General features: G+C 40.9%; 1 protein-coding gene across 1 annotated transcript; it reads right to left on the bottom strand.

Annotated features, from left to right (window-relative positions):
- Positions 1–2,806: 2,806 nt before the first annotated feature.
- On the bottom strand, positions 2,807–12,218 carry caprin1b (cell cycle associated protein 1b). Its single transcript, XM_083893197.1, has 18 exons — positions 12,090–12,218; positions 10,766–10,933; positions 10,589–10,651; positions 10,395–10,481; positions 10,060–10,298; positions 9,875–9,957; positions 8,484–8,675; positions 8,317–8,369; positions 8,149–8,232; positions 6,850–7,023; positions 6,001–6,109; positions 5,840–5,901; positions 5,644–5,736; positions 5,358–5,504; positions 4,943–5,096; positions 4,602–4,778; positions 3,471–3,577; positions 2,807–3,368 (listed from the first exon to the last, which is right to left on the bottom strand). The coding sequence occupies exons 2-18, from the start codon at positions 10,931–10,933 to the stop codon at positions 3,282–3,284; spliced, it is 2,079 nt and encodes a 692-aa protein (XP_083749323.1). The 5' UTR covers positions 12,090–12,218; the 3' UTR covers positions 2,807–3,281.
- Between the last annotated feature and the right edge of the window lie 611 nt (positions 12,219–12,829).

Below are 12,829 nucleotides of genomic sequence, written 5' to 3'. Positions count from 1 at the left end.
TTTTTTTCCCTGGTAGTTTTTCCTTACCCTGGTCGAAGGTCTAAGGACAGAGGATGTTACCAACCCTGTGAAGTCCCGTGAGACAAACTATGTTTTGTAAACTGTGGGCTATACAAATAAAATTTGATTGATTGATAAATATTGAAAAGAAACCCGAGACTCCTAGATTAGTGTGGTGGTGAAACGACGCTGAAGTTAGCATCCGATTCGGCACTTAAGGAGAAAGTTAAGGGGAAATAAACTTGATGCGCAGTGTGACTGTTTTCACACTGATTGTCTGTTTTTTGTGACACTTCTTGATGTGAAAACATTTTAGACACGTTAGGTAAGACATTAACCTTGCATGACATCCACTGTTGCATTTGTGAAGCTTTTATTTAATTTATGAAAATTCTAAAGGGGAGATTTCACCGTTTTTGTTTTATACTCAGACCTCATTAGAACAGGTCCTGATCCAAAACCACTGTACCTAGACTTCTCAAATCTGGACTAGATTAATCTACAGACCCTGAAGATTCATAAAAACACACTCTCTGATTTGTGAAACCTTTATTCTATTTGTGAAAATGCAATAAAGTATAATTTCAACCTTTTTTCAGCATATAGACCACTTTGGACCAAGTCCTGATCCAAAACCACTGTACCTAGACTTCTCAAATCTGGACTAGATTATCCTACAGACCCTGAAGATTCATAAAAACACACTCTCTGATTTGTGAAACCTTTATTCTATTTGTGAAACTGGAATAAAGGCTTACTTCAACGTTTTTTCAGCATATAGACCACTTTGGACCAGGTGATGAAAGTAATGAGACATTACCTGATCTCGACCTCGATCTCCCACCACAACAAACATGGAGCGGTGCAGCAAAGAGACTCCATTCTCTATCTGCACACGGATCCGGTTGTCGATCTTCTTGCGAACCGTTGCCATCGTCCTCCTCCTTCCGTCACCGAGACGAATCGAACACGAAGAACTTAACTCAAAAAAAATCAGGTGTCAGCAGCGACTGCGCCGGTGACGTGAAGTTAGCTAAACTTGAAAAATGAACGAGTTCGAAAGCTAGCGATTAGATAAAGAGCCACAAATATCGCGATATCAAAGCGCCACTTCAAACGCGACGCGTTTTCACATTTACCTTCCGATGCAGACAAACGACTTATTAATTAATTTTCACAGAATGTTTATAAGTCAGAGACTGGAGTTACAGCGCAGCCATCATCATGCTGTTGATGCTGAACTCTCACGTGGAGACACTCGTTCATGGAGGACCCCCGGTGTGTGACGTCACATTTACGCGACACTATAGGTGATGATCCCTGCGTTGAGTCTGCCAGGCGTCAAGTGAACCCTTCTCCTTGCCTCTTCTCCCTAAAACATATTAATAATGACTAAAAACAAGCGTCACAGCTTCCCCACAAACTACACACGCCTTTAAAGGGACAGAACACCAAGGAAAAGTAGATCAATAACTTATTTTTCTTGTATGATGTATTTCATGTCTGAAACTGCGGTGAAACTGTCTGACGCTGAATTTGACCGCGCTCCTTACAAAGGTTGTTACAGTAAAAGGTCTGCGATCCAAAGCGTCAAGCTAACATTTAGCTTAATTAATTGTAAGGACATCGACATCCGGTTTTCAATATAAAACACGAAGAGCGCCATCTCTCTGAATGCACGTTGTATAACACATTGTTGCTGTTTCAAATACACTTTAAGCAACTGTATAAACAAAGTTCTCTAAAGGTTCTGAATAATATGAAAAAGTTGTGTTCATTATGTTGTTGTCTACGAGCTTATTGTAAATAATTTTGACTGTACATAAAAAATATAATAATTAATGTAATGATAATTTTTTTAAATGAAAAACATTGTAGAGTTTTAGATACATTTCCCATATTGGCACTTTTTAATAAAACATTTTAATTATTTTTCATTCCTATTCAGAATTTTGAAAGAATTATTTTAATATAGTTGCTCAAAGTCCAGTTATTAGTTCTCTGTAACAGCTGCGAGGATTTTTATTATTTTCTCAATTCAAAAATGTGCTTTCAAACTTGCACTCAAGAGATTACAAAGATATCAATGTCATTACAAATCACCTTGATGCTGCGATCTTCGTCTTTTTTTGTTGCTGTATAAGCTTTAAGAAGCGTGCTACAATTCAGTGTCAGATACATTTTCTTGAGGTTTCTAACCCTAACCCAGGGCTGTCAAACTCATTTTCACTGAGGGTCACATCAGCATAACGGTTACCCTCAAAGGGCCAGATGTAACTGTCATAGAGAACAAATGTAACTAAATGTAATGTAGAATAAAGGCAACTACTCCGTAACATATCGCCAAATAACTTTCTGTATTTCTTACTTATTCAATTTCACTCGTCGCATGATACATATACAATGAGACAATTCGATCTGGACGGTGCCGACACTTTGCGGGTAACACAATCGCCTCGAGTTTGACACATGCTTTAGAGGATCGATTCAGAAAGTTTGTAGCAGGTATTTTGTCGTCTTTTTAAAAATTCTTGTTACCATGCGGTGACGCTGCATCACTGGCTAGAGATAGAAGCAACAACTCAGGTATTTGTAGTGACCATTATTGGCAGTTTAAAATTACGGCATATGGACTGTGAACAATTCATTTAATAAAATATTTAATAATAAAAAAAACAACAACAAAAAAACCGTTGATATTAAAACAATATTTTTGAAAGTTAAATCATACCATGAGATAACATTTAACATTCTACAGGTCTCAGCACTGCAACAAAAACTAACAGCTGAAGCACGGGTATGCAACACAACTTTATTGAAACTCTTGAAGCAACATCAATTTACAAACAAGAAAACGGGAGCTCACTGAACATAAAAGGCTTATTCGTTTTTTTTTTTTTTTAAGAATCAAAATGACAAAAGAACCGAGAAAAGGGATTGAACTCCCAAGGATTGGACCAGCAGTGGCAGGTGCATTTTTAATACAAAAAATAACTTATGAAATCTTTCAAGTTTACAGGAATATTGTGACACATGGCTTGTGTAAATCAATGATTAGATTTACAGCTTACCTTGTGTTTTAGACTTTAAATGATGTATTTCCAAAAATCAAAGCAGGCTTTTACTTTGACTAAAGAAACAGGAAAAATACCACTGATGAACAAACGGAAAAAGAGGACATGAGTGAGCTGGGGCAAATGCATGGATGAATTTTGAATTTTCAGTGTGGTGCAATTAAATCAGTCACAGTCATTAAGAAAGGCTTTCTTCCCGCCTCACCCTCAAGATCGCATGGCCTGAGTGCTGCCTCTCGACATTCCTCGAGGTCCCTGACCAGCTCCACGCTTGTAGTTCTGTTGGTAACCGTCCTTGAAGAACAACAGGAGAAAGAACACATTTTAGAAACAGCTGCAGCAGATCATATAATCAGAATCATCAAAGCCAGTGTGAGGTCTGAATGCTCCTCATACCCTCTGATAATTTCCATTCGAATAATCACGGGGTGTGTTGAACTGAGTCTGTCCATAACCAGAGTTTGGGGTGTTGGTAAAAGGAGGACGATAACCATCATATCCACCTGGAAGAAAACAAGAGCTTAACATTAAAAATGCTTCTACTGACAACAACAACAATAAGATCCATAATTTAAGCCCCTTTCAGACAATGGCCATGTTGAACATCATTTGTCATTCTGATTATTTTGGCTAACACCTGCTCCAAGTACCATCACCATAGTAACCATCTGATATCAGACTGCTCACCAAAGACAAGCAGCAGTGCATGAGTGATGCTACTCTGCTATTCATTCAGTAAAGCCCTCTTTTCTTCCTTTATATCAGTCCCACCAAGGATGAAATTAAAATACCCTTTTTAAAATAATGATAATAATAATAATAATAAAATAGACTAAAGCCCAATTTATACTCCTGCGTAAAGTGCTCTGCGTAGGCTACGCAGAGTCCTCTGCGTCGACGCAGAACCTGTAGTAGAGTCTCTGCGTCGTCTCCGGCTGCACGGAATATTTTTTAAGTGTCCGTCACTCCGTCAAGGTACAACGGAGACGGCAAGAGCTGCGATTGGTCCTCAGGAACAGGCCGAGATAACGTTGCTCTGTGCCGGCTCACAGTGAGCACCGAGCGTCCACAGAGGGTGGAGCTGAACACCGCCGACTTCGTCGCTGCCAAACTATAAATACGTCATATCTTAACACACACAGCACATGTTTAGACTCTAAATGGCCAATTTCTCGCCTCAAATTATCTTAAAACTGCGTTCCGGGACACAGAAAAGTGACAAACGGCCACTGTTTCAACAACAACAGTCTTTCTCCCTCGGACGCCATTGCTCACTGTAGCCTGAAGCACAACAACCTTGCGCAGCGACCCCTACTGATTGGGCGGGAAATTGCAGCGCCTATCCGTCACCACGACGCAGAAGTATAAAGGCTCGAGTGGTCTACGTGGTGACGCAGACAGATAATGCATTACGCAGTCGGAGAAGTATAATGTGGCCTTAACCAATTCACAGCAACACTTATATATTGTTGAATTTTTTTACATGGATTTCTTTAATTTACTTGTGTCTATAGGTTGTGAGTGTACCTCTGAATCCATTTGAGGAGCCTCTGTAGCCGTTGATCATACCCCTGGCATTACGGGGTCCACCACGAGACATACCCCTGCTGTTGTAGAAGGACTGAGCCTGCCTGCCAAAGCCTGGGCCCTGTGGAGACGGCTGCTGATGGCCTCCTGACGGGTCTTGGGAATGAAAAGCACCAACTACTGAAAGAAAAACATGGAATTTGTTCAAGCAAAACAAATGGGAGTCAATCTGTGGCCACACCACAGCAAAGTATTAACATGGAATGTAATCTCAGAAAAGACAAAAAGGGGCACAATCAATCCAGTGAGTAAACGAACAACGTAAGGAAAAATCTGCCCACCAGACTGTAGCTGTTCTGACTGCATGTCTGTCTGCTCCACAGGATGCTGTGACTGGTTACTGAAAGCCTGGTTGTAGTTGTTTTGGTACTGGTTGGCCTGGTTCAAGGCCTCGGCCTCATTAGCTGGCGGGACTGGGGCATTGAGGTTGAACACCTGAGGGTAAACAAGGGCCACATTGTGGTGAAGCCAAAACCAGAGGAAGGATCAAGGATCTCATAAGAGGTAAAGCACATTACTGAAACTTCAGGACTCAACATACAATTACTAATGCAAGTCATTTTTAGCTTCATTTAAGGTCGGGGAGTCCAGTCCAATTTAAACTTGATCATTCAATGATTTTAGCACATGTATTATTTGGCTACATCTCAGTACGGTTTAGATGAAAAACATATGACGGCGTCGTCACACACTTACTGTCTGCATTGATTGGAATGGTGCTGCATTGACATTGATGCCAGTGCTGTGAGGAGCTTTGGAAACGGGCTGGAAAACCTGCGTCTGAGAGGGAGGGGAAAGATCTGTGGAGGGGGGAGGCTGCTCTGATGACAATGACATGGAGGTCTGTGTGGAAGAGGAGAACATTGTCACATTATGACAGCATGTACTCATTAACCCCTTCTTTTTTCCCCCATCAATCAAAACAATTTAAGATTATTTATTTTTGGCAACTAACTCTCAATTGACCGGATTAAAGTTTTACCTGGATGGGGTCAAGGGGTTCTGAAGAGGGTCGAGGATCCGGCGTGTGAGAGGTCTGATACATGGGGGGCGGTGTTGGGGAGACGATGGGGACCTGTAAAAAAAGCAAGAGAAAAACATAAGGTACTGCCCATTTTAAGATTTTTTAAAAGGTGCGATCCCCCATCAGCATGTTCGTGTCATATTTGCTCTCTTACTTGCGTGGGCTCAGGTTGGACGGGGACTATGTTGGGTTGCGATAGCCGAGACTCTGCATGAACTAAGATTAAGATATTGAGATTGAACTTTAGTCAACAAAAACTCTCTCACTGTCAGATTTCCTTTAGAACATTTCACACAAACTGGCAGCATAACCTACCTGGAGGACACACCATCTGTGTCAAGTCGATGCTCTGAGCCGGGTTCATAGGTTGCGCCGATACAATGGCAGGGTCAACGGGCTGTCCGTCAAAATCCAGCATGGAGTCCTGAGAGGAGAGAAGCATCATTTTAAATGGCAGTGCTGAAAAAAACACATGACAACAATGCGTGGAAGAAGCCAGAGGTGTTTTTAAACAGAGTTGCTGCTTGAGAGTCGTTATCCTGCTGCGTCTGTCATTACTAACTAAAACCTGTGAGCTGCTGAAACGACCTGCCTCACTGAATTCATTAACATATTCAATTGAAATAAACACAAAGATAACAAATCAACATTTCCCCTCACAGCAGAAAAAAAAAATCAATAAAAATAACTTCCCGTGTCTGAGCATCTGCTCCTTCACCAACTAATTCAGGAGCTTTGTCTGGATTATAGAGGTTCAGTATTTATAACGTGTGAAATTTCAGAGTAAACTGCTTTGAGCCGTTTATGCACACGTATGAGCTCTACAGAAATATGTGTGTGCAATATTGTGTGTTATTAAACCGACAATGAGGTAAAGCTCATACTGAAAGAATTGATGGAGGTTTTTGTTCAAGGCTGATGGTTTGTGATAAGAATCATCTAAGAAGTGAACACAGGTTAACCGAGTCATCGTTTCCAAAGCCTAAAACTGCCCTGTGGTTTTCAAACTAAAACGCAACCAGAAATGCTTTTAAACTTCTATGTTTTGGCGGCTCTGAAATGCCAAAGGAGTATGGATGGTGGACATTAACCAGAGCAGAATGGAAATTGGATTAAAATTAAAACATTTACAGTTAATATTTGCTTGCAGCACAAACTCCTTACCTGCATGAAGTTGTACGTTCCCTGCATCTGTGCCATTAAGTCCTGCACCACCTGCTTCCTGACCAAAGGATCAGTAGGTGGAACGGGGGACGTTAAAGTCAAGGGGTGGGTCTCCAAGGCAACAGGTGAAGCCGTAGGCTGCACAGGCTGCTGCTGCAGCATGGCACCAACTGCCTAAGAATGCAACACAGGCAGAACAGGTGAATGATGAACGCATTAAAACAGGGCAAAACAAATGAGAACATGCAGAGGTGATACAGGTTTATATTCAGATTTGTTTGAACGCTTAACAGGTCAAACTGCCAGGGAGCAGTCGAACACTGGAGAGTTCAAGACCGAAAATATGCTCAATGTCAGCCGAGGTAAAGATGATTGGGTCAGAATTTGGCATCAACAGCATGAAGCTGTTGACTAATCCTGCCTTGTGTCAACTGTCCAGCCTTCTGGTGATGGTGTAATGCTATGTTTTCTTGGCACACTTGCTGCCCCTCAATACCAATGAATCATTGTTTGGATGTCACCATCCCGAGTACTGCTGCTGCTCACCATATTCATCCCTCCATGACTACGTTATAGCATAACAATGCTGCATGTCACAGATCACAATTTCACTAAAACGAGTTTCAGAAAGATGATAAGAGTTTCATCTGATCCTAATGGCCTCAGATCTAAATCCAGTAGAATATTTTTGGGATAGAGACGCACCAGTTAAATATCTACACCTAGTGATTCACACCGTGTTGACTCCATCAACAAATAAGATGACATTGACTGACACAGAAGTTTATTTGCAGTTTAACCTTATGCAAAACATAGCACAGGCTACAAAAGATCTCCACGGCAGGTGAGCAGGAGAAACACCTGGTGCAAATGACAAAGCTGTGTGAAACACAGCAGATCAGCACTTCTGCACATGCAAACACTAACACTGGCCTCAGATGCAAATTCAATGATTGAAGAGAACTAAAATTCATTAGTTTCTGTGCAATAAAAAGTAAAAGCCTTTCTTCAAAGATCAAACTGCAAACAGTAATAATATACTGCATTCATTACCATGTGTCTGTCATTACAAACATTACTGTAAAATTTCGAGGAACGTGACCAAAGGAGGAATATTATGGCAATGCTGTTTTTTCTCCCCCTGTAATAAAAACATAGTGATGTGGTGGATGTATACCTCACTTCCCTCTTTGAATGGAGGTCATTTGAAGTTTAATCATTTTTTTCTAATCAGAACTAAAAATACAGCAAATATTCAACAAAACAAAGTCCAAGAAAAACCACTTTCCTGTAACTTACCTCTGTGTCCGTGGTCCACTCGTCCCCTTGCTCCTTCTCACTGCCACTGTATGTGCTGTCTGGAATGAACTGTCTATTTACAAACTGGAGGGAGACAAAAGAAATCGTTAGACCCAAAACACAAAAAGCCGCACAATGTAACTGGGAACAGGAATGTTAATGTCTCACTTCTGTTGTTTCCACCTCGATGGGCTCTGTGAACTCCTCAATAACTTCAGTTTCTGCAAAGAGGGAGGACAGTTTAGTTGGCTATGCTGATCTCTTTGTTATTTCAGTACATACACATTCTAAACAGTCAGGTTTGGTGCAGGATGACTTAAGAGAAAAGTCAGAACCTGGATCAACAGTCTGCTCCTCTGCTTCCGACGATTCAGCTGCTACTGATGCCGCTGCTGCTGCCGCCGCCGCTGCCACTGCCACCGGCTCCTCTTCCTCTTCCTCCTCACAAACTCCATTTTGATGAGCCTGGACCCTGTCAAAGTACCCGCTCAGCAGAACCTGGTCCAAGGTCTCCCTCAGTGCTTTGTCTAGTAGAAGAAACACATGGTTACCCTTGTATCAACATGTCAGGTAATTAAAGTCAAGATAGTGTTAAAAAGACGTTAATGGGTTACATTTAGACTAAAGTGACAATTGTAAAGGAGAGCTAAAATATTGCAGTCAATTAGGTCATGTGATCACATTGACAAATGTTTCCTTATGGTGGCAGATCAGGGTTAGTGTGTCAGGTTAAGCTCAGGTCATCAGGCAACACAAATTAAGCTGGAATGTGGAAAATGATTCCAAGAGTGCAATAATGATTGTGGTTATTACAAAAGGAGATGCACAGCTAAGTTTCTCCATTTGGGCTTTTTTTTTTTCAGTTTTTATCCCATTATACAGTACACTAATCAGATAAAGTACTGCTGTAACCCTGGCATTATTCAGTAGCTGTTAGTAGCTTAATGTTTTGAAAAACTAGTGACTGATTAGATTAGAAAAGGGCTGCTACATCAAGCATGCGTTGCAATTTACTAAAGAACACTAATCCTTCAGCACAGACCTTTGCACTTTTAATTCTTCAGAAAAAGCAGGTCAGTATTATTTCCTTAACGGTCTGCAGAACCCTGGATAAATATCACCCTGACTCATCAAATAAGACCTCCTTCCAGAAGTAAAAAGGGTGGCTTGTGTCACTCCAGCAAACTGGGTCACCAGTATCCTAATGTGACTTGACCAGTGGAACCACAGGCAACAGGGCCACTGGCACCCTGCCACACTGCTGAGTCAGGATAAGCCCACGGTGCTCAGCTCCCGAGCAGAATGCAGCAGAGCATTTCTCAAGGCCAGACCACTGAGATTGCAGTATGCCAAAATACCCAAGGCCTGATTTTTCCCAGTCTTGTACACATGGTGCATTAACAAAATACATTACACGCAACACTATCGAATGAAGACTAGTTTATAGCCTGCAGTATCATATGATATTATATAGCAGTATTGTTCTATGCCTTTTGCCCTGGGCCTATGGCCAACTACACTATAAGCTTGTTGATGACTGATCATAAACTATTGGATAACATGTTCTACTAACAATAGAGACCACCAGCTTAATCTAAATAAAGCCGCCAGGTCGCACATGAGCATCTTGTTTTTATGTTCTATACAAAATCGGAAATATCACAATGTTGTTTGTTATTGTAATTAAGATAATAGAATAGTTCTAATATTGACAATTTTCACTCACATGTCGTCCCAACCACAGCCATGTCCTTCCCTTCCAACAGGTCCCAGAGATGCACCGATGCTTCTTCATACTGGTCAACCAACCTGAGATGTGTAGAGATGATATGCGATTGATCAAAAAAACATCTTAAACAAATAGATATTAAAGCTAAATCAGATATTAAAGCCTTGGCAGCTCAGACTCACATAACACTTTGATCTCGATCTGGCCCCACTAATTTGTAGAACTCATCAAAAGCTGCAAGGTCTGCGTCTGTCAACAGTGGTGAGCCACAGAGTCCCTGCTTCAGGTCCTGCCGCACAGTTTCATCTCCCAGTCGGTCCAGGAGGAACTGCAACTCCAGAATCGTCTTCAGCCTCCTCTGTTCTGCTTCGTCGCGCTGCAGCTGCTCCCGCCGCACAGACTTCTTTACCACCTTCTGGAGCTAATGAAAATAAACAAAAGTGACATAAAGCTTGAGTGTTTAAAGTCAGGACAGACACCACTGTGGAGTAGCACAGATATATAAAGTACGCATTACATCTTGTCCCAGTGTCACAAACGTCTTCTGCAACTCCCGTGCAAATTCCAAATTATGTGTGATTTCTTGATATTTGGAGAGGGCCTCCTACAAAATAAAGAAGAAATCAACATTTCACAAATTGATAAAAAAATAATTTTATCACAGGGTTTGTATGTTTTTGAACAAAAAGATGCAGGCTTCAATGTACCTACCAGCTGGTCCTGATTGAGTCGTTCACCGCCCTCCTTCCTGACTTGATAATCATCCAGTTTGCTCTGTAGACCATCCAACACAAAAGTTAACACATTACATTAGAAAAACTATTCCTTTTAGCAAGAGATGTACCTGCAGTAGGTGCTTTCTGGAAGAACTAGAATGAAAGGTCTCACCTTTTTCTTTTCCATGTTGCGGACCTTCTTGTCAATGACACCCAGCACTTGCTTCAAAACTTCAGATTGTCCTCCTCCAAGTGGAACGTTGCCCATTGATCCTGGAGCGGATCCCACATCTGGGCTGGCAGTCTGCAGTGCTCTGTTTGCATTCATTGCTGAGGGCATCTAAAAAATGAAAGTATGAAACAATTTATTTTTAACTGTGCAATAACCATTTGTTGTTTAGTCAATGAACTGTCAAAACCCAGTTAATGTGCATTGTCCACTGAGCCCCTATAATTGCTTGTATTACTTTGAATAAGAAAACCAATGAATTTCATGCAGCAAAGTTCAGACTTTAAGTCTGAGTGAAAGATACTTTAGGTACAACACTGGTCATCTGCATCAGGACACAAAACCAGTCTGATGCCGCCTCAAAAAAAAGAGTATCCATCTAACTCATTATCATCACATTTTGCCATGGGATTGGACATTTTAGAAACATTTGAAATCACACAAAATTGTAATGACACATTCTCTGTCAGGCACACTTTACATCAAAAAGAATCTGTCATCTCTACATGACATAACATTTGATTGCATAATATTGGATATTAATGATCAGAGACTTTAATTACGAAAAATGTGATGTTGAAAATACCTTCTTTTATACAGTTTTCAGTTTACCAAGTATTTTTTTTGGACATGATTTTGTCAGGCTATGAAACAAGGACTTGGATGACATCACCCTGGGGTGAAGGACTAATCCAGAAAGTAATCAGCATATTAATCAAATTCGAAAATAGTCATTAGATGGAGCTCTAAAATAAATCTCGCAGGAATAACATTACACATTTAGAACACCAGTTCTTTACAAACGTGCAATAGCACAGGTGATGACACGGAATAATGACAGGTCGGAGAAGTGGTAGAAGAGCAGCACAGTGTTGGCCTGCAAAATCCGTGTTATCCAGGTGTTACCGCTATATTACAGCGATGTATAGCTTCGTAAATAGAAACACAACAAACATCATAACAACTGGTTAACTTTAGAGCCAACTCTGTGTGAACTAAAGAGGAGCCATTTAACTCTCTATCATAAGATTGCATATGTATAATATTGTTATTCTTTCTGTGACGTGCTACAAAGTCGTGTCGTGGCGGGTCTGTGTTGCCTCACAAGTGCGGTCAGCTCACGGAGTTCGGTAAACGGCCCTGTCCATTAGCACACAGCACTGACTTAGCATCCTCATGCACTGCTAGCTCCTGGCAGCGAGGCGTGCTAGTCAACAGCCGGTCAGAAGCCGAGCTCGCACCGCGGCGTGTCTCCCGATTCACCCACCTTGATATTTTATATATCCACAGGCGAGCTTGCTAGCGAAATGCACGACACGGCCAAGTTGTTATTATTGTTGTGTTGCTTTATGTTCTCTTTCACTCTAGTGTGGGATCCGCCCCGCCGGCCTCACCGACAACTGAGACGGTTCGAAAGACGAAGAAACTCTTTATAAAGGCGGAGGTCCGTTTATAGCAGTCAAAGATATGCCGGTCTACATAAAATACACAATAGGCCTTGGTAAATCACACTTTTGTTCTAAATAACAGTATAATACTACATTGAAACATACTGAATAAAATTAATTTGATAGTTCTGATGTTGTTGCAATTACATATTATAAAGTTGTTATTTGTGGTCAGGCAAATAGCTCCGCAGCCTCTCGGCTAAAAATCTGCACAATCACTAGCTTTGATTAGGTTTCTTTTCTCCATCCTTCCCTGTCTTTACAGCATCTTTCTCTGCAGCCGCTGCTGCACGTGCTGCCATGTGCACGTACACATCTGTCTCATTCACAAACATCATCTTATCGTTTTAAACAAATTCACAACACAAACAAGTAAAACAGAAAACAAAGCCGATACTTTATATATTCCTAAATTGATAAAATTGAGTAAAATGCGACGTGTACAGAGATTGCTCCAAAATAATACTACTGCTAATAATAATATAATAATAATAACAATAATAAAACAACAATTCATATTTTTAAGTTTTACAAACACAAACCCATTCACACTGGAATG

This window comes from Microchirus variegatus, assembly GCF_963457635.1.
Source record: "Microchirus variegatus genome assembly, chromosome: 8".
Lineage (NCBI taxonomy): Eukaryota > Metazoa > Chordata > Actinopteri > Pleuronectiformes > Soleidae > Microchirus > Microchirus variegatus.
The sequence above is the reverse complement of the archived record's forward strand: the minus strand, read 5'-3'. Positions and strand labels throughout refer to the sequence as shown.